This window comes from Mobula birostris, chromosome 8 (assembly GCF_030028105.1).
Source record: "Mobula birostris isolate sMobBir1 chromosome 8, sMobBir1.hap1, whole genome shotgun sequence".
Classification (NCBI taxonomy): domain Eukaryota; kingdom Metazoa; phylum Chordata; class Chondrichthyes; order Myliobatiformes; family Myliobatidae; genus Mobula; species Mobula birostris.
This window is the reverse complement of record NC_092377.1, coordinates 62,297,764-62,317,862: the sequence shown is the minus strand read 5'-3', so window position 1 is coordinate 62,317,862 and position 20,099 is coordinate 62,297,764. Positions and strand designations below refer to the sequence as shown.

Below are 20,099 nucleotides of genomic sequence, written 5' to 3'. Positions count from 1 at the left end.
GGAACAATAATGCAGACTATTATCTAAATGGGGAGAAGGTTCAAACATCAGAGGTGTCAGAGGGACTTAGGAGTCCTCATGCAAGACTCCCAGAAGGTTAATTTACAGTTTGAGTCTGTGGTAAAGAAGGCAAATGCAATGCTGGCATTTATTTCAAGGGAAATAGAATATAAAAGAAAAGAAATAATGCTCAGCCTTTATAAGACACTAGTCAGGCCACACTTGGAGTATCATCAACAGTTTTGGGTCCCATATCTCAGAAAGGATGTATTGTCATTGGAGAGAGTCCAGAGGAGGTTCACAAGGATGATTCCAGTAATGAACAGATGAACATGAGGAGTGTTTGGCAGCTTTGCACCTGTACTCACTGGAGTTTAGAAGAATGTGGGGGTGGGGGGGGGATCTCATTGAAACCTACTGAATGTTGAAAGGACTAGATAGGGTGGATGTGGAGAGGATGTTTCCTATGGTGGGGGTATCTGGAACTAGAGAGCACAACCTCTAAGTTGAGGGACGATCCTTTAGAACAGAGGTAGGGAGGAATTTTTTTCAGCCAGAGAGTAGCGAATCTGTGGAATGCTCTACCACAGACTGAGCTGGAGGCCAAATCTGTGGGAATATTTAAGGCGGAAGTGGATTGTTTCCTCATCAGCCAGGACATCAAAGCACATGGTGAGAAGGCAGGTGTATAGGGTTGAGTGGGATCCGGGATTAGTCATGATGGAATGGCAGAGCAGACTCGATGGGCTGAATGGCCTAATTATGGTCTTAATATGTGGAAAGTTAAATTCATCTATTATCACAACCTTATATTTCTTGCACCAGCCTCTATTCTCTCTACAAATTTGCTCTTCTAAATTGCACTGATTATTCGGTGGTCTATAGTTTTCTGAAGGCTTTTCTCCCTTTAAAATATTGATTTAAAATATTCTCTCCATATAATATGGAATTTAGCTTTGTGCAATGTGTTACAAGCAATTGTTTTGTATAAAATGCATATTAATTCTATTTGTACTAATAGAATAAGTGTTGGGCTTTGCATATGGAATACCTAGAGTACTGTGCAATTTCTTAGGCACCTTAGCTTTATACTGTATATGTGTCTAAGACTTTTGCACAGTATTCTAATGTAAGTAATATAGCTCCTCCCATGCCTCCACTTCACACACACAGAATACTAACTGGGGTAGTAATGTTTTTACTTGAAGCCTGACAATATGTCATAAAAGATTTTGTGTTTGGGGGAAAAATACTAGCTCAACCAAGATAAAGAAAGGTTATTTTGTGTGAACCAGTTGAGGAAATAATTCCTTGCCCTTCAGTATTAACTGTCCAGCTAGAGAGTCAGAATATGATAAGAAACAGAATTACAATGTTTTGAAACTGGGTCAAATGTTAGATTTTACAAGGCAAAGCAACGGTTTACACAGAAGCAAATTACCAGTTAGTTTCAGACTCAGTATGGTGCCAACTCTGAGAATCAAATATGTAATGAGCACAAGTTATGTAAACAAAAATATCAATAGCTGGCACATAAACTCTGCAAGTCCACTTTTACTGCACAGGATGTGGAGCTTTAAGCCTTGTATGCCATTCACTATGATTTCCCTGCATATTTTTCATAAACAAATTAAAATTGTTTTAATATCTTACTGGATATGTTAAGACCAATTATGCCATAAATTTGCATTTTAAATTGTTCAACAGTACCAGAGTAATGGGATTGCACTCATTCAGGCTGTTGTGGGAAATTAAGAGACTTTAAAAAGTATGTAGTAGAGGCACCAAACTTCTGAAACGAGTTCTCCACTCTAAGGATATGTCACAGAAAGATTTCTACAAGAACAAGAAAGAAATTTCAAGGAATTTCTCAAGGACAACTTGTAGATTAAAAAAAAATAGAATATCTGCTGCAATGGATGAAAATCTCCAACTCATGACTACCTGTCCACCCCATCAATCATCTTCTGCCCAATTTATGGAAGAATCTGCAAATAGCATAAAAAAGTTGTACAAAACAGGGAAGAGACCTTTTGTACCTCATGTCCATAGCATCTACACTTACCCTATTTGCATGCAATAGGACTATATTCATCTATGATTTGCCTATTTAAGTAACTATGTAACATGCTTTTAAGCATAGTAATTGTATCTGTTTCCACCACCATCTCTGCCAGTGCATCCCAGATATCAACCACTCCATGTCTGTCTGTTTGTTTATTTACTTATTTTAGACCATAAGACATAGAATCAGAATTAGGCCATCTGGCCCATCGAGTCTGCTCCACCATTCAATCATGGCTGAGCCTTTTTTTTCTATCTCCTCCTCAACCCCAGTTCCCGGCCTTCTCCCTGTAACCTTTGGTGCCATGTCCAATCAAGAGCCCATCAATCTCTGCCTTAAATATACCCAACGACCTGACCTCCACAGCTGCATGTGGCAACTAATTCCACAAATTCATCACCCTTTGGCTAAAGAAACTTATTGATTTACGGCATGATTAGGCCCTCTCTGCCCTTCGTGCTACGCTGCCCAGCAATCCCCTGATTTAATTCTAGCTTAATCAGAGGACAATTTACAATGGTCAATTAGCCAACCAACTGGTTCATCTTTTGACTGTGGGAGGAAACCAGGAAACTGAGCACCCAGAGGAAACCCATGCTGTCACAGGAAGAAGGTACAAACTCCTTACAGGCAGCAGTGGGAATTGAACCCTGGTCACCTGTACCATAAAGCATTGTGTTAACCACTGTGCTAGCATGCCATCCATATTAAAAACCTTACCCTTTTTCCTGTTAGTACATAGCTAGTGTGCTGAGAATGGATCAGAGGTAGTGGCATGTTCTTGGTGTGAGACGTGGAAACTCTGGGAGACCTTCAGTCACCCTGATAACTACATCTGCATGAAATGCATCGAACTGCAGCTCCTTAGAGATTATGTTAAAGAACTGGAGCTTCAGCTCAATGACCTTCGGCTGATACGGGGCAATGAGGAGGTGACAGATGGGAGCTACAGGGAAGCAGTCACTCCCATGTTGCAGGAGGTGGTTGCTGGCTGACTGTCAGGAAAGGAAAAGTGAAAAGGCAGTCAGTGCAGAGTAGTCCTGTGGCTGTTCCCCTCAATAATAAGTAAAGCACTTTGGATACTGTTGGGGGTATGATCTACCGGGGGATGCTGTGGTGACCAGTCCTCTGGCACTTGAGTCTGGCTCTGAGGCTCAGAAGGGAAGAGCAGTGCAGTAGTGATAGGCAATTCCATAGTTAGAGCAGCTGAAAACAGATTCTATTGACGTGAAAGAGACACCCAGATGGTATATTGCCTCCCAGGTGCCAGGGTTAGGGAATGTCTTGGATCGGGTCCTCGGCATTCTAAAGGGGGAGGATGAACAGCTGGAAGTCCTGGTACCTATTGGTATAACAACATAGGTAGGAAAAGGGAGGAGCTTCTGAAGAGATAATGTAGCAAGTTAGACAGAAAACTGAAAAGCAGGGCCTCCAAGGTATTAATCACTGGACTACTGCCTGTGCCATGTGCCAGTGAGGGTAAAAATAGGATGATTTGGCAGATCAAGGCATAGCTGAAGAATTAGTGCAGGAGACAGGGTTTCAGATCTCTGGATCATGAAGATCACGTCTGGGGAAGGTATGACTTGTAGAAAAAGGACAGGTTGCACCTGAACCTGAGGAGGATCAATATCTTTGTGGATGGGTTGGGTATTGGTAGTGGAGAGGGTTTAAACTAATTTGATAGGGTGGAGGGAACTGGAGTGATAGGGCGAAGGAACGGGCAGTTGGTATACAAGTAGATGCAGTGTATATTGAGATTGTGAGGAAGGTCAGACAAAATTACAGTCAGTGGGATGAATTATAGTATAATGGGACCAAAATCACAAAGGGTGGTGAATACAGGACTGAAGGTGTTATATTTGAATAAACATAGTATACAGAATAAGGTAGATGATCTTGTAGTGCAGTTAGAGATTGGCAGGTATGATGTTGTGGGCTTCTTGGAGTTAGGACTGGAAGAAGATGATGGTTGGGAGCTTAAGATTTAAAGATACACATTGTATCAAAGGGACAGGCAGGTAGATAGAGGGAGTGAGGTGGCTCTGTTGGAAAAGAATGAAATCAGCTTCTTAGAAAGATGTGACATAGGATCAGAAGATGTAGAATCCTTATGGGTAGAGTGAAGAAACTGCAATGGTAAAACAACCCTAATGGGAGTTATACAGGTCTCTGAACAGTAGTTAGGGTATGGGCTACAAATTACAACGGGAGATAGAAAAGGAACGCCAAAAGGGCAATGCTGTGATAATCATGGTGGATTTTATTATGCAGGTAGATTGGGAAAATGCCATGGTGCTGGATCCCGAGAGAGGAAATTTGTAGAATGCCTATGAGATGACTTAGAGCAGCTTGTTGTTGAGCCCACTAGGGAAATGGCAATTCTGGATGGGGTGCTGTGTAAGGACCCAGACTTGATTAGGAAGCTTAAGGTAAAGGAACTCTTAGGAGGCTGTGATTGAAAGGTGCAGGAAAGATACATCCCAAAGATGAAGAAGTTTTCTAAAAGGAGGATGAGGCTGCTGTGTCTGACAAGGGAAGTCAAAGTCAACATAAAAGCAAATGAGTGGACATATAATAAAGCAAAAATTAGTGGGATGGTAGAGGATTGGGAAGCAAGCCAATAATATAAAAGAGGATACAAAGATGTTTTCAGATATACAAGGAATAAAAGAGAGATAAGAGTGGATATCGGACTGCTAGAAAATATACTGGAGAGGTAGAAATGGGGGACAAAGAATGACGGAGGAACTTAATAAGTACTTTACATCAGTCTTCACAGTGGAAGACACTAGCAGAATGTCAGATATGTGGGATTCAGGGAGCAGAAGTGAGTGTTGTCGCTATTACTAAGGTGATGGTATTTGTGAAGCTGAAAAGTCTGATGCCAGATAAGTCACCTGCACTAGATGGACTACACCCCAGGGTTCTGAAAGAAGTAGCTCAAGAGATTGTGGAGGCATTAGTTATGATCTTTCAAGAATTACTAAATTGTAGAATGGTTCGTGAGGACTGAAAAATTGCAAATATCACTCTATTCTTTAAGTAGTGAGGTGAACAGAAAAATGGAAATTATAGGCCAGTTAGCTTGACTTCAGTGGTTGAAAAGATGTTGGAATCTATTTTTAAGGATGAGACTTTGCAGTACTTGGAGGCACATGATAAAATAGGCCAACTTCAGCATGCTTTTCTAAAGGGGAAATCGTGCCTGACAAATCTGTTGGAATTCTTTGAGGAGATTACAGGCAGGATAGACAAAGGAGAGTCAGTGGATGTAGTTTATTTTGGTTGTCAGAAGGCCTTTAACAAAGTGCCACATGTAAGGCTGCTTAACAAAATAAGAGCCCATGGTATTATGACAAAGGAGCTAGAATGGATAGAAGATTGGCAAACTGTCAGGAGGTAAAGAGTGGGAGTAAGGGGGCCCTTATCTGATTGGCTGCCTGTGACTGGTGGTGTGCTTCAGGGGTCAATGTTGGGACCACTTCTTTTCACATTGTACGTCAATGATTTGCATGAAGGAATTGATAGTTTTGTGGCCAAGTTTGCAGATGATACAAGAATGAATAGGAGGGCAGGTAGTGTTGAGAAAGTGGGGCCTCTGCAGAAGGACTTAGATTGGAGAAGTGTGCAAAAAAGTGGAAGATGGAATATAATATTGGGAAGTGCGTGGTCATGAATGTTTGCAGAAGGAATAAAGACGTGGACTATTTTGTAAATAGCGATAAAATTCAAAAATCCGAGGTGCAGAGCAACTTGGGAGTCCTCATGCAGGATTCCCTAAAGGCTAACTTGCAGGTTGAATTGGTGGTAAGAAAGGCAAATGCAATGTTTGCATTCATTTCAAGAGGACTAGAATACAAAAGCAAGGATGTAATGCTGAGGGTTTATAAAGCACTGGTCAGGCCATACTTGGAGTATTGTGAGCAGTTTTAGGCCCCTTATCTAAGAAAGGATGTGCTGGCATTGGAAAGAGACCAGAGGAGGGTCACGAGAATGAGTCCAGGAATGAAAGGGTTAATGTGTGAGGAGTGTTTGATGGCTCTGGGCCTGTGCTTTCTGGAGTTTAGTAGAATGGGTGGTGCAGTGGAGAAAAAGGGGAATCTCATTGAAACCTATCGAATATCGAAAGGTCTGGATAGAATGGATGTGAAGAAAATGTTTCCTATAGTGCAGGAGTCTAGGGCTAGAGTGCACAGTTTCAAAATTGTGAATGTCCATTTTGAACAGAGATGAGGAAACATATCCTTAGCCAGATGGGGGTGAATCTGTGGAATTCTTTACCACAGATGGATGTGCAGGCCATGTCACTAGGTGTACTCAAGGCAGAGATTGAAAGGTTCTTGATTAATCAAGACATCAAAGTTTACAGGGAGAAGGTAAGATATTGAGGTTGAGAGGGATAGAACATAGAAATCTACAGCACATTACAGGCCCTTCGGCCCACAATGTTGTGCCAACCATGTTGTGCTATACAAATAACTAGATCTTAATGAGACCGTCCCCCATTCATGTGATTACTTTGAGTACAGAAGCGGAGATATCAGATATAAACCTTTTCACTCCAGAAATCTCTAATAAATCAGCCGTGATGGAATGACAGAGCAGACCCAATGGGCTGAATGACATAATTCTGCTCCTAGGCCTTATGGTCTTATCTTTCAGAACCCCACTAAAAACTCATTCCATTCATTTTAAACCTATGCTATCTTTTTTTACACATTCCCACCATCTGAAAAAGGTTTTGACTAACCACCCTGTCTCTGCCTCTCATAATTTTACATTCTTCTGTCAAGTAGCCCTAGGTTTCCTTCACTTCACAGAAAATAATCTGAGCCTATCCCATTTCTTCCTGTAATTAAAGAGCTCCAAATCAAGCTACTCCCTAATGAATCTCTTCTGCACTCTTCCCAACACAACCAACAGTCACATGATAAGTTAGGTAATGTCTTTCTGATGATGATTTATGGACAATGGGAAGATCCCCTCCTTTTCTAAAATGCATCACAAGATTGATTTTATACATCTGCTGACGTACTAGAGCCCATCTTATTTGAAAGTTGACATCTCCAAAAGTGTCAAACTTCCTCCATACTACACTGGAGCGTCAATCCACACTTTGTGCGCAAGTCAATAGAGTGGGAGTTTAAAAAAATAAAGACGAAATCAGTACTTCATCCTCACAACCCCATTTTCACGCTGTTGTCACTCAAAGAGGGCACAGGAGACTGCACCGTAAGCCTTTATACATCTACTGTCAAAGAGAAAGTTTGCCAATTGGTTGATTGACAGCCTAACAGCCGCTTTTTAGAATGGATTGAGCCACGACCCTGCTACACAGCGCACGCCACCTTGTGGGGACAACACTTTTTCAGTTTGATGGGACTGTTCCGCTACGAATTGTACTTGCTTTATCCACCAGCATCGCCCTGCCCCGTGCATCGGTAGAAGTCTGTTTCTTTAAACATTAGATTGGGGGGCAACTGAGGACCAAGGCAACCAAAAGTTAATCCTTAATATTAACTTCCTGGGGCTAGTCCCAATGTATCCCGTTGCAGAGACTCTCTATTATACTTGTGCAAAGATTTCGCTGCCTATTGAACAGTTCTCCTTCAGAGAAAGTTCCGCCTACTTTCCATTTTAGCTCAAGTTTAACCGTGAATACAAGGAAAATTTCTGGCCGGTTTTGCTCTCGCTGTCGCCCACTAAAGTTTCACGAGAAGTCTCAGCCGCAGTTTCATCAGACATTTGTTTTATGAACAGTAGCAACTTAACATACACTTTCAAACTCGTTTTTACTTTCACTCAATACTTCCTCATCCAGCCAATGCAGCCGGCTCGGCTGCTTGGAGTTCGGGATCTGCCAGAGAAATGCCGGCAGCTTTAGGGAGTGGGAGTAAAATATTAAATAAAGCCGCTGTTTATCAATTTAACACGCCTTCAGATTCCCTCCTACTACTGTTTCCGATATTCAAAGGCACGGCTGACATTTGAGGCTGAACCCTGGCACCTAATTCTCCCCGGCTTCCCGCGACCCCTGGGTCCGGCACTCCGTGCAACCCTAGTCTTTGGACTACCTAGAGGCTACGAACTACCCTTCTTCAACACGGTCGCGGCGGCGGAAGCCTAACTGTTTACAGCCGGGCAAATCGCAGTCAGTTGGAGTGCGAAGTGCTCTTTTTGCTTGGTTTAATCTGGAGTGGATATAAAATGTGAACTCATAGTCCCATATACACTGATTCCAAAAGGGACGAGTTCTGGGCCAACAACAAAACTTGTCAAATCGCTATTTCGACTGTGAAGTGTTAAAGTACTCCGAATCGCGAGACGCAATTCTGCCAATAAGATAACTGGCCTTCAGCGAAGTTCAGAAATAACTTCAGCAACTAAAACAAAAATATTTCATTACTTGATTACTAACGTCTTACCGTCCATGGCTGTTTGCCCCGCAATCCTTTTATATCTCACAGAATTATTCCGATATGTAACTTGTGTCCTCACTCGTAAATGTCCTGATTGTCAAACTGTAAGAGGCCCCCGTGAGACTCATAAAATTCACCAGGGAAATTCCCCTCCGCCTCCTCGCTGACGTAATGTAAATCTCGTCGCTGTGTCAATTAGGAAGGAGAACCTCTCAAACTAATTCATTGTTCACGAATGAATGAATTTTACTGAAGGTGGTTTGAATTTCAATTAAGCTTTTCACATACCTTTCCGAATGTACTTCAGCTTTGTTTGTTATAAAACGACGCGTAGGTAATATTCTAAATAAGGAAGTAAAAACAAATTACTAATTCCTCAGGGTGAATCGCAGAGGCTCCAGATTAGTTGATTCTTGACGTAAAAGCTTCGCTGTGACCGTGTTTTTGCCCTTCTGGAAGAACAACCCATCACCTTGATCTATAATTCGAAATCGCCTCAAATTTACACGTGACGATGTGCTCTTGAAAATGGGTTGTAAAAAGGGAGTAAAATGCATCTGTGATATAAAAACCTCAGTACCAGGTGGGAAGGGACACAGTTCATTGAAACGATTGACTATAAACGAAGTAATTGGGAAGGCTAATTCCGAAGGGGTTCTTGCAGCACATTCTCCCCAGAACACTCTTTCATCAGATGGTGAAGCAAAAGTCATGAAAAGACCCAGTTCAAACACTGGCATCGCCTGGATCTTATCATTAACCACTCTGCAATGGACACCAATGGATGCTGGATTGATCACCACCTCATCCACTCAATTATCTTCAACTGGATTGTAGCAAGAGGTTCAATGTTGTAGAGCTCAAGGATTCCAACAACGGGAGAGTCCCTTTCAGACAATGCCTGCCAGATAATCGGTCAACGCCCAGACTTCCCAGCTGAGCCTAGGGCTGCCCCGAAAAATCACTATATTGGCACCTGTGCAGCAACCCTTCAACCAAGAAGACTGAATACAGATTTCATGATGATGATTGGGTGATCATCTGTGGAAGGGTCAATGGTTCTCAAGTGGCCCACATTGCAAATCTGTCGAGGAGGTAAATTATCCTCAATCTCCAGGGATGGATTAAAGAGGAAATTTCAATAAAATAAGAAAATGACAAATAAAGCAGGACATAAAATAGAAAATATGTGATCAAAATATACATGGTCATGTTTATACTTTACAAAAGGCATGAAGCAGAAGTTGAAATTCCTTTGATAGTTAGCTAAAAGAATTAAAATACATATAACAAATCTATAGCTAAATAAATTGGCTCAGACCAAGTTGCTGCTTGTTCTTGATAGATTTTATGAGTGTTTAGCCTGAGCATGTGAGCCTATGGTTGCATTGACTCTCTGTTCTTCCTTCAGGTTACAGACTGGATTTCTTTTATGTTAAGGTGGTTCCATCCTAGACTGAGCATCTCATTATCCAGTAGCAGAAGGATCCTAGACATCTATCCTTCTCCAGAGAACATTTGCATTGGCTGCACCACTGGTGTGTCCCTCAGCATATGTTCCTGCAGTCTGGAATGTGCCAGTTAGCAGCATTCCCTTATGGACATCACATGCACTGGAAGTCCAAAATATTCAAGCAGACCAAAGTGTGCCTACCACTGAGTTGATGATCTTCCAGCAGCACTTGATATTCACTTCTGTGCTTATCCATGGGAACTATAGTTAAGAAAGTTACTCAGTTGCTTGGGGTGAACCATGACAAAACATCCCGCACCCTTCTTCAGATCCTCTTTGCAAATACAATGTCTGGAACGAGGTGGGTGATTGCAACTGTCCTGAGGGCAGTGTACATTGGAAGTCTGACTCCAGCCACAGAGGGTGATTGTCTCCTTCTGACTGCAACTGTCCTGAGGGCAGTGTACATTGGAAGTCAGACTCCAGCCACAGAGGATCTGACTGAGAGGGCTCCTCTCACCACCAGCCAAGCAAGTCTTGGTACCTGTTGGTGAGTCCTGGTGATGCGACATTCTGCCAGATGATTTGGACAGCCTGCTCATGGAACCACCTCACAGGCTAGATCATACCTTTGTCCTTCAGGATGTTCTGTGCAGACCACAGCTTGATATACTTGTGGTCCAAGGTGTTTTTCTGGGAGAACTTTTCCATGAAGAAAGGTAGTTGACAATGTCCAGATGACTAGGATATCACACATTCATTAACAGCGTCAAGCTTATCCTTTGCAACACAGCAGACAGATGGAACCTGAGCACATTCTGGCACTTGGTGCTTCCTTTCTTAGGTTCCAAGCACAGCCTGATGAGCCACAACTAAAAGTGGCCATCAGGATGATGATGATGTTGCTGGGTATACCCTTTTATCCAGACTTGTGCATTGTGACCTGTTAGACCCATTCCAGTTTGGATCCCCAGCTGAATTGGAAGATGGGTCAGGTGACTGCCAGGTCAGAGGAGCAGAGAGTGGCCCACATCTATACCGAGTACAGCAGCACTGTGCATCTTACATCGGATGAGAAGGTTCTTACCAGTTATTGGGAGGGAGCACAACTAGCACAGTGACAACTTTTGTTACATGCACCAGAAAATCTGCAAATGCTAGAAATCCAAAGCAACATACACAAGTCCTGATGAAGGGTCTCAGCCCAAAACACTGACTGTTTACTCTTTTCCATAGATGCTGCCTGGCCTGCTGAGTTCCTAGAGTATTTTGTGTGTGTTGCTTTTGTTATGTACCTGGGCCCGACTGAACCAGGTCCCCAGCTCAGGTAGCCAGACCTGTCAGTAAAGGGGATGGTGGACCAGAAAGCCAGCTGCGGAAGAGCACTGCCTCACTCTTGTGGTTGACTCTAGCCTCTGATGCCAACTCAGACTGGTTGAACATGCTGTTTAATTTGCAGACTGACTATGGGCCCGAGTAGACGACAGTGATGTCATCTATTTTCAACAACAGTAGCTTGCTCTTTCCTAGTGGCTGTGCAATGGGCGGCAAATTGAATTTAACCAGGGTGATCGCAACGCAGTTCGAGTGACAGTCAGACACATGCAACAGGCAACACCTTGAACTGACTCCTTCCCAAACAGACCAGCCTATTTATGCCAGCGCAGCCTCGATATTCTGGTCGTGGAAATGCTGAGACTGCCGTGCAGACACGTCGAGACTCGAGGAAACGGTATCAACATTAACAACGTCTTTGGGATCTGGACAGGAAAACATTAAGTCAAGATTGTGTTTAACGCCACCGTAGCAGTTTATACAACACTATTACAGCTCGGGGCACCGGAGTTCGGAGTTCAATTCCGATATATCCGGGACGAGGCTGTACGTCCTCAGCGTGGAATTCATAGGCTTTCTCCGGGGTCTGCGGCGGTCAGAAGATGGACCTGTTAATAGGTTGATTGGTTATTGTAAATTGTTCTATGATTAGGCTAGGGTTAAATTGGAGGTTGCTGGGCTGTGCGGCTCAGAGGGTCTATTCCGTGTTGTATGCGAGTGTAGAAGTAAAGGAAACTATCAGCCATCGGCCCTCCCAGTTCGCAATCAGAGAAGACTACACAGGACAGATAGCCGAGGCAACAATACTGAGTCAGTGTAGATGGGTGAAAGTGGAGCAATCACTCAAGAAGGCGCAATCACTCTATTGTGAGTATTTTATAGCCCCCCCCCCCCCCCATAGCAGCAGACACACTAATTAGCAGATCGGGAGCAGAGTTTGGAAAGGAGAGAAAAAAATGCAGGGTTTACTCCAACTTTCTTAATATCCACTAGCTACTCTGGGAGCTGGAAAAGAAAAGATCAAGTCAAGGTTGTGCTTAACGCAGCGTAGCGGTAAGTGCAATGCTATTACAGCTCGGGGGTAGTAGGGGAGATCCTTTCTCCTCAGAGAAGGGCGTGGAAGCTTTAGATAGGGTGCAGAGATTTCCTAGGATGTTTCCTGGATTAGAGAGCATGTTTGAGGATGAGCGAGCTAGGGCTATTTTTTATTAGAGCAAAGGAGGATCAGAGGTGACTTGATAGAAGTGCACAAGATGACAAGGGGCATAGAGTTGACAGCCAGAGGCCCCCCCCCCCCCCCGGGCATTAATGGCTAATATAATGAGGCATAATTTTAAGGTGATTGGAAGAAAGTATAGGGGGTATGTCAGAGACAGATTCCACATACTTAGCTTCTACACAGAGAACGGCAGGTGCATGGAACGTGCAGCCACGGTTAGTAGTAGAAGTAGATACATCATGGAGATTTAAGAGACTTTTTTGGATTAACAAAAAGTAGAGTGCTTTGGGGAAAGGAAGGATTAGATTGATTTTAGAGTAGGCTGAAGGGCAAGTACAACATTGAGGAATTCCTCCAAGATGGAAAACTGGGTGCAGCAAAAAGTCTGTATAGTGCAAGGAAGAGTTATGCCCAAGCCTGCTCAGGCAAAGTTGTCAATAGAGGAGGTAATGAAGGAACTAGCAGAATAGTAGAATGTGGTGAATGGAAAACAACAAAGAAACAAAGCCTCCAAAAGAATGAGTCCAATGAGCGGGAACAAAAAGCCACGTGGCTGAGAAACAGACCAGCATTTTCCATCAGCATCAGTGATTAGTGTAAATTACCATGCTAGCAAACATCCATGTAGCCCCCCCCCCACACATTACTTCTTGCAATGTGAACTGCTTATTAACAAAGTTACAATATCCTGTTCATGACTTGATTTGCATTTGAAATTGGGGAATGACGTCAAAATATGAAAACAACTTTTTATTGAATGTAGAGTGACAATTTGAACTGTTACTGTGGTGTTCTTTCATCTTATTATTCCACTAAACCAGTAAGAGGCAACGCAGGATAGGATTGGGAACAAGCCATTCAGCACTTTGAACCCGTTCTACAATTTGATTTGTTTACAGCTGATTAACCAGATTCTTTATCCTGTTCTGCTTTCTCTCCATTTTCCTTCATCGCCTTGGGTATAAGAAAGAGTAAATACGCCGGTCCCAATTGCCTTCGTGGTAGAGAATTCCACAGGTTTGTTGCTCCTTGAGTGAAGATTTTTTTTTTTCTGTACCTTTGTCCTAAATAAGTTACCTGCATTATAAGGCTGTAGCCGCACCATCAGAAGCATCTTTCATGCATCTGGTCTGTTCAGTCCCATCAGATTTTAAGTTTCAGTTGCACCCCCCCCTTAATCTTCCAAAGCACAAGGGTGAGAAAGAAGGGAGGGGGTGAGGGACCAGAGGTGGAGGGGGAGCAGAGGGGCTAGAGGGGGGAAGGGAGATGGGTGGGTGGGAGGGGAAGGAAGGGAAGGGGGAACAGGAGAGTGGCTCATCACAGAAACAATCCCTCCAACTTTTCAGTTCCAGGATGACCACTTTGCTGAGCTGTGCTAATCTCATTTGCTCACCTTAGGTCTCTATCTATGTTTTGCCTATTTAAAAGCCTGTGAAAATATTTCTTAGATGTAGTGCAACACACACAAAATGCTGGAGTAATTCAGCAAGCCAATTAGCATCTATGGAAGGGAATAAACAGTTGACATGTTGGGCTGAGATTCTTCAGGACTCTTGTGTTTATGTCTTAACTGTGGTGATTGTATTTATTCCACCACCTACTCTGGCGGTGCATTCCAGGTATCAACTACTCTCCAAAAAACTGACCTCTCAGATCCCCTTAAAACTCTTCCCTCTCACGTTATACCTATGATATATATAGATACAGTATATACACACACACACAAGATTTTGACTTTATATCCCAACCCTGCCTCTTAAAATTTTATATCCCTTTAACAGGTCACCTTCAGCCTCTCTCACTATAGGAAAAAACAAAAACCTCCAAGTATGAAGGCAAGCACGTCATATGCCTTCTTCATTTTCCTGTCTACCAATATTGCCACTTTCAGAGAACTGTGGACTTGAATCCCAAAACTCCCCTGAAGATTAGGATTTATTGTAAATATCCTAGCCCTATTAGGATTAAATTCCATCTACTAATGCTCTGCTTAACTTTCTATGTGAGCTATAGCCTGCTGTAGCTTTAGACAATCACATACACACACAAATTGGATATAATAAACAATCTACAAAGGTTCCAGACTTCCAATGAGAAAAGCAACCTTTGACTACTACCATCTGTCTCCTATCACCAAGTCTTAATCTTCTAGACCAGCCTACCATGTGGAACCTCATCAAATGCCTTGCTAAAAGTCCTGCCTTCATCAAAGTTACTTTCTTAAAAAAAGAAACTAGAGAGACAGGACTTCACCCACACAAAGACATGCTGAATATGCTTGATCACACCTACTTTTCCAAAATACAAGCAAATCCCATTCTTAAGGATTTTCTCCAGCTGGTATAAGCTTCACCAGCCTGTAATTACCTTGTTTATCCCTGCTCTCCTTAGATAAAGGAAAAGAAAACATTAGCTATCCTCCAGTATTCTGGCTCCTCAACTGTTTTTTAAATGAAGATATAAAAAATCTGTCAGTGCCCCAATTATCTCCTCCCTTGCATCCCATTGCAATCTTGGACTGATGTCATTAAATTCTGGGGATACATACACACGCATACACCCCATGACATCTAACATACCATCCTTCACAATACCAACCTATTCCAGATTATCAGTGCACTCCTCCCTGAACTCATTACCTTCCACATCCTTCTTGGTGGATGCAGATGAGAAACACTCTTAAAACCATAAGACATATGAGCAGAATTAGGCCATTCAGTCCATCAATCTGCTCTGCTATTCTATCGTGTGATTTTTAAAAATCCCTCTCAACCCAATTGTTTGTCTTCTCCCCATAATCTTTAACTCTCTAAGAAAGCATCAACCTTGGCTTTAAATAAATCCAGTGACTTGGACTTCACAGCAGCCTGTTGCAATGAATTCCAGATTCATTCCCCCCAGTTAAAGAAATTCCTCATCTTCTCTATTCCGAATGGATGCACCTCTATTCTGAGGCAGTACCCTCTGGTTCTAGAATCTCCCTCTATAGGAAACGTCCTCTCCATGTCCACCCTACGCCTTTCAATATTTCAATGAGATCCCACCGTCATTCTTCTAAGCTCCAGCAAGAAAGACCCAGAGCCATCCAACATTCTTCATACATTAATCCTTTCATTCCTGGAATTATTTACATGAATTTCCTCTGGACCCGCTCTAACACCAGCACATCATCTGTTAGATAAGGGGCCCAAAACTGCTCACAAAACCCAATGTGCGGTCTGACCAATGCCTCGGCATTACATCTTTTATATTCTAGTCCTCTTGAAATGAATGCAAACATTGCATTTGCCTTCCTTACTACCAACTCAACCTGCAAGTTAACCTTTAGGTGTCCTCATGCACCCATTCCCCAAGTCCCTCTGATCTTTGAATATTTTTCCCCATTTAGAAAGTAGTGTACACCTTTATTCCTTCTACTAAAAGTGCATGACCATACACTTTCCTACACTGTTTCATCTGCCACTGCTTTACTAATTTACCCAATCTGATTAAGCCCTTCTGCTGACTCTCTGCTTCCTCAAAACTACTCATCATCTGCAATCTTGGCACAAAGCCCTCAATTCCATCATCGAAATCATTGACATATAATGTGAAAAGCAGCCCCACTACAAAACTCTGCGAAACACAACTAATCACCAGTCAACCAGAAAGGCCTCCTTTATTCCCACTATTTGCAACTTTCCAGGCCTCCAGAACCATTCCAGAATCTAGTGATTCTTGAAAAATCATTACTAATGCCTCCAGAACCTCTTCAGCTACCACTTTCAGAACTCTGGATGTAGTCCACCTGGCCAGTGAAGGTAGATACCTTCAGATCTTTCACCTTCTCCTTAGTAATAGCAACTACACTCACTTCTCCTCCGACACTCTTGACTTTCTGACAGATTGCTAGTATCTTCTGCAGTAAAATCTGATGTAAAATACTTAGTACGCCTGTCCTGTCTTCCGCTACCTCTCCAATAGACTGATATCCACGCTCACTTCTCTTTTACTCCACATACATCCTAAAATTTCAATAGTGTGGATTAATGTTGTTAAACTTCAGTTGATGGGCACCATAAGTTAACCATCAGTTAACGATTCAGCAATGACCACTGAAATAAGGCTAACTGGCCTATAATTATTTTTCTTCTCCTTCCTCACTTTAGAGTGACATTTGCAATTTTTCAGCTCTCCAGAATCTAGTGATTCTTGAAAGATCATTATTAATGCCTCCACAATCTCTTCAGCTACCTCTTCCAAAACCCTGGGGTTTACTCCAGGTGACCCGTCTACTTTCAACGCACCTTCTTAATAATAGCAACTACTCTCACTTCTGCCCGACACTCTCAAATTTCTGGCATATTAATGTCTTCCACAGTGAAGATGCAAAATTCTTAAGTTCATACACCATTTCTTTGACACTCTGACTTCAGCTTCTCCCTCTCAAATTGCAGAGTGAATTCTATCATATTATGATCACTGCTTCCTAAGGGTTCCTTTACCTTAAGCTCCCCAATCAAATCTGGCTCATTACACAATACTGAATTTGTATACAAGTACGTATACTAACTGCCACATTCTCAGCCCTATCACTCCCGTTTCCACCCCCTGCTAGATTAATTTAAACCCTCTCCAACAGCTCTGGAAGAACTGCCCACAAGGATATTGGCCCCTCTTGGATTCAGGTGTAATTTGTCCTTTTTGTACAGGTCATACCTTCCACAGAAGAGATCCAGAAATCTGAACCCCTGCCCCCTGCAGCAATTAATTGCAAACACATTCACTAACCAAAACATCCTATTCGTATAATCACTTGCTTGTGGTACAGGAAGCAGCCCAGGGATTACTAAGGCTTCCTCCCTTACCACCATTCAGGGCCCCAGACAGTCCTCCTAGGTGAGGCGATACTTCACCTGAGTTGGCTGGGGTGATATACTGCGTCTGGTGCTCCCAATGTGGCCTTCTATATATTGGCGAGACCCAACGCAGACTGGGAGATCGTTTTGCTGAACACCTACGCTCTATCTGCCAGAGAAAGCAGGATCTCCCAGTAGCCACACATTTTAATTCCACACCCCATTCCTATTCTGATATGTCTATCCACAGCCTCTACTGTAAAGATGAAGCCACACTCAGGTTGGAGGAACAACACCCTCTATTCCATCTGGGTAGCCTCCAACCTGATGGCATGAACACTGACTTCTCTAGCTTCCGCTAATACTCCACCTCCCCCTCGTACCCCATCCACTATTTATTTATATACACACATTCTTTTTCTCTCTCTCCTTCTGACTATACCCCTTGCCCATCCTCTGGGTTTCCCCCCCTCCCCCTTTTCCTTCTCCCTGAGCCTCCTGTCCCATGATTCTCTCATATCCCCTTTGCCAATCAACTGTCCAGCTCTTGGCTCCATCCCTCCCCCTCCTGTCTTCTCCTATCATTTCGGATCTCCCCCTCTCAAATCTCTTACTAGCTCTTCCTTCAGTTAGTCCTAACGAAGGTTTTCGGCCCAAAACATCGACTGTACCTCTTCCTAGAGATGCTGCCTGGCCGGCTGCGTTCACCAGCAACTTTGATGTGTGTTACTATCTTGGTGGTCCCCCTTTTCAGTTTTCTACACCACTCCCTACAGCTTCTCTTCAGGACCTACTCTTTCTCCAGTTTATTGTTCTTGATGTATATATAGAAAATACAATGAATATAAATCCTACCATCCTTGTTTCCTTACATCACTAAGTCCTCTCGTCATGAAGTGTTTAGTATGCCTCTTTTTTTCCCACCAAACATATTTTCAGTGTCTTGGTCTAAGGTTTAGTGTTTCTGTTTATTTAATGTATCAGAGTTTAATCTTTCAGATCAACGTGGGTGCATTTAACTATTCTTCCTTGTTTGTTGTATATTTAATATTTCAGTAATATTTGAGTAATTAAGTATATTATTTGATTAAGCATTTGTTGTTCATTTAAGTAATTCATTATGGGTTATCTGTAAAAGTAGCTGAATGGCATATGTCATTTCACCTCGTCACACGTGCACACCTTGCTTAAAGTAAAATAAAATTAAGACATCTCTTGGCTGTTTTTCTTTCAATTAGTTTTATGTTTTGGAGTTACTAAACAGGTTTCTTCAAAATACACATTTCATTCAGATACACTGAATAATCTGCGTTGGATCATGAATAAATGGCTGTCAGTTACTGGAGTATCTGCCGAGATAGTTTCTAGTCAGGAGGTACCTGGAGAGACATCAATGCCCAGGCAGCCAACTTCCAACTGTCTGCTTGTGATTAAACGTAACCTCACTACACTGCTGCAAGGGCAGCAGCAGCTCCCTTCCAAGTCCTGGACGGTGCAATTGGACGGCCATATGGTGGGAGGCCTCCAGCTGAGAAAGACCCTGCCACCTCATTAGTTGAAACACAGAAAACTTACAGCACAACACAGGCCCTTTGGCCCACAATGCTGTGCCAAACATGTACTTACATATATGAATTTGAATTACATTACATTGATCATAGATTTCCTGCAATAAGTCTTTGTGAAAAAGAAAACTAAAATGTCACCCAAATATTTAAAGTTTATTGACTTCAAATTTCCACACTCACATTTCTCCAAGATGATTCACATCTCGTGACTTTTCATAGTTAACTTGCTTTTGGATGAAGGGAGGTGTGCAGGAGAGGTGCAGCTTCCCACACGAAGACGTCACCAGGCATTCATGGCAATTACCCATCAGATGAAGGAAATGATGTCTGGTGAGTGTGAGGATGGGACATGTGACTGTGCCATGCCCATGAATGCCGAGTAGTGTGGAGTTGCACTGGTAAGAGGTGGGCGGATACCAGCTCTAACCATCCAAGTGCTTACGTACACCAGAAACGATTTTAAGTTATTGACATTCATATTCTGGCTATCCACAAACATCTAAATACATTAGGTCAGTATGCTTGCGCTGCTATTACAAACAATTATCCTCTGGCTCTACTAGCAATTTCTCTTGCTGGACATGATCACAATCCTTTTGCCCCTTTTGAATATTTGTGATTTTGGTTATAGGTACCAAAGGAATGCTTTGTATATACTACAATTACAATGTCACAGGTTTAGGAATTATCTGAGCATAATCTATGGATAAAAATAATTTCTATTCCAATGTTATCATTGCCACCCACCACCCTACTCATACAGATTTGCAGAGAAACTTTGATTCACTATGACTATGCAACCTCTACACTTTAACCAGCATAGAATCAGAGCATTGAAACACTTTTTGGCCCACTTTCTACATGCTGGCCATCTAGTACTCACTTCTATTAATCCCATTTACTCACATTTGGTCCATATCTTCAATGTTTTGGCGTTTAAGTGTGGATCTAGATATTTCTCAAATGGTGCATTCTAAACTCAGCCATCCTCTGAATGGAAAATTGTTCCTTTTATCTTCACTAAATCTCTTAATCCTTACTTTAAATCATTGCCCTCTGGTTATAGACACCTATTACCTATGTATCTTATTATCCAATCATAATTTTGTTCTCAATTATGGTCTCTCCTCACAATTGAGACAATTCTATTCCAGGCAACATTCTGATGAAGCTTTCTGCAGCTGCTCCACAGCAATTAC

The 20,099-nt window shown here is 42.4% G+C and overlaps 1 protein-coding gene across 1 annotated transcript in view; it reads right to left on the bottom strand.

The window, feature by feature from the left end:
- Positions 1-8,600, bottom strand: part of rel (v-rel avian reticuloendotheliosis viral oncogene homolog) — a 55,969-nt gene extending 47,369 nt beyond the window's left edge. The window contains exon 1 of the mRNA XM_072265282.1: positions 8,494-8,600. Coding sequence (XP_072121383.1) covers positions 8,494-8,500 — 7 coding nt within the window. The 5' untranslated portion in view covers positions 8,501-8,600. The remainder of the gene's footprint in view (positions 1-8,493) is intronic.
- Between the last annotated feature and the right edge of the window lie 11,499 nt (positions 8,601-20,099).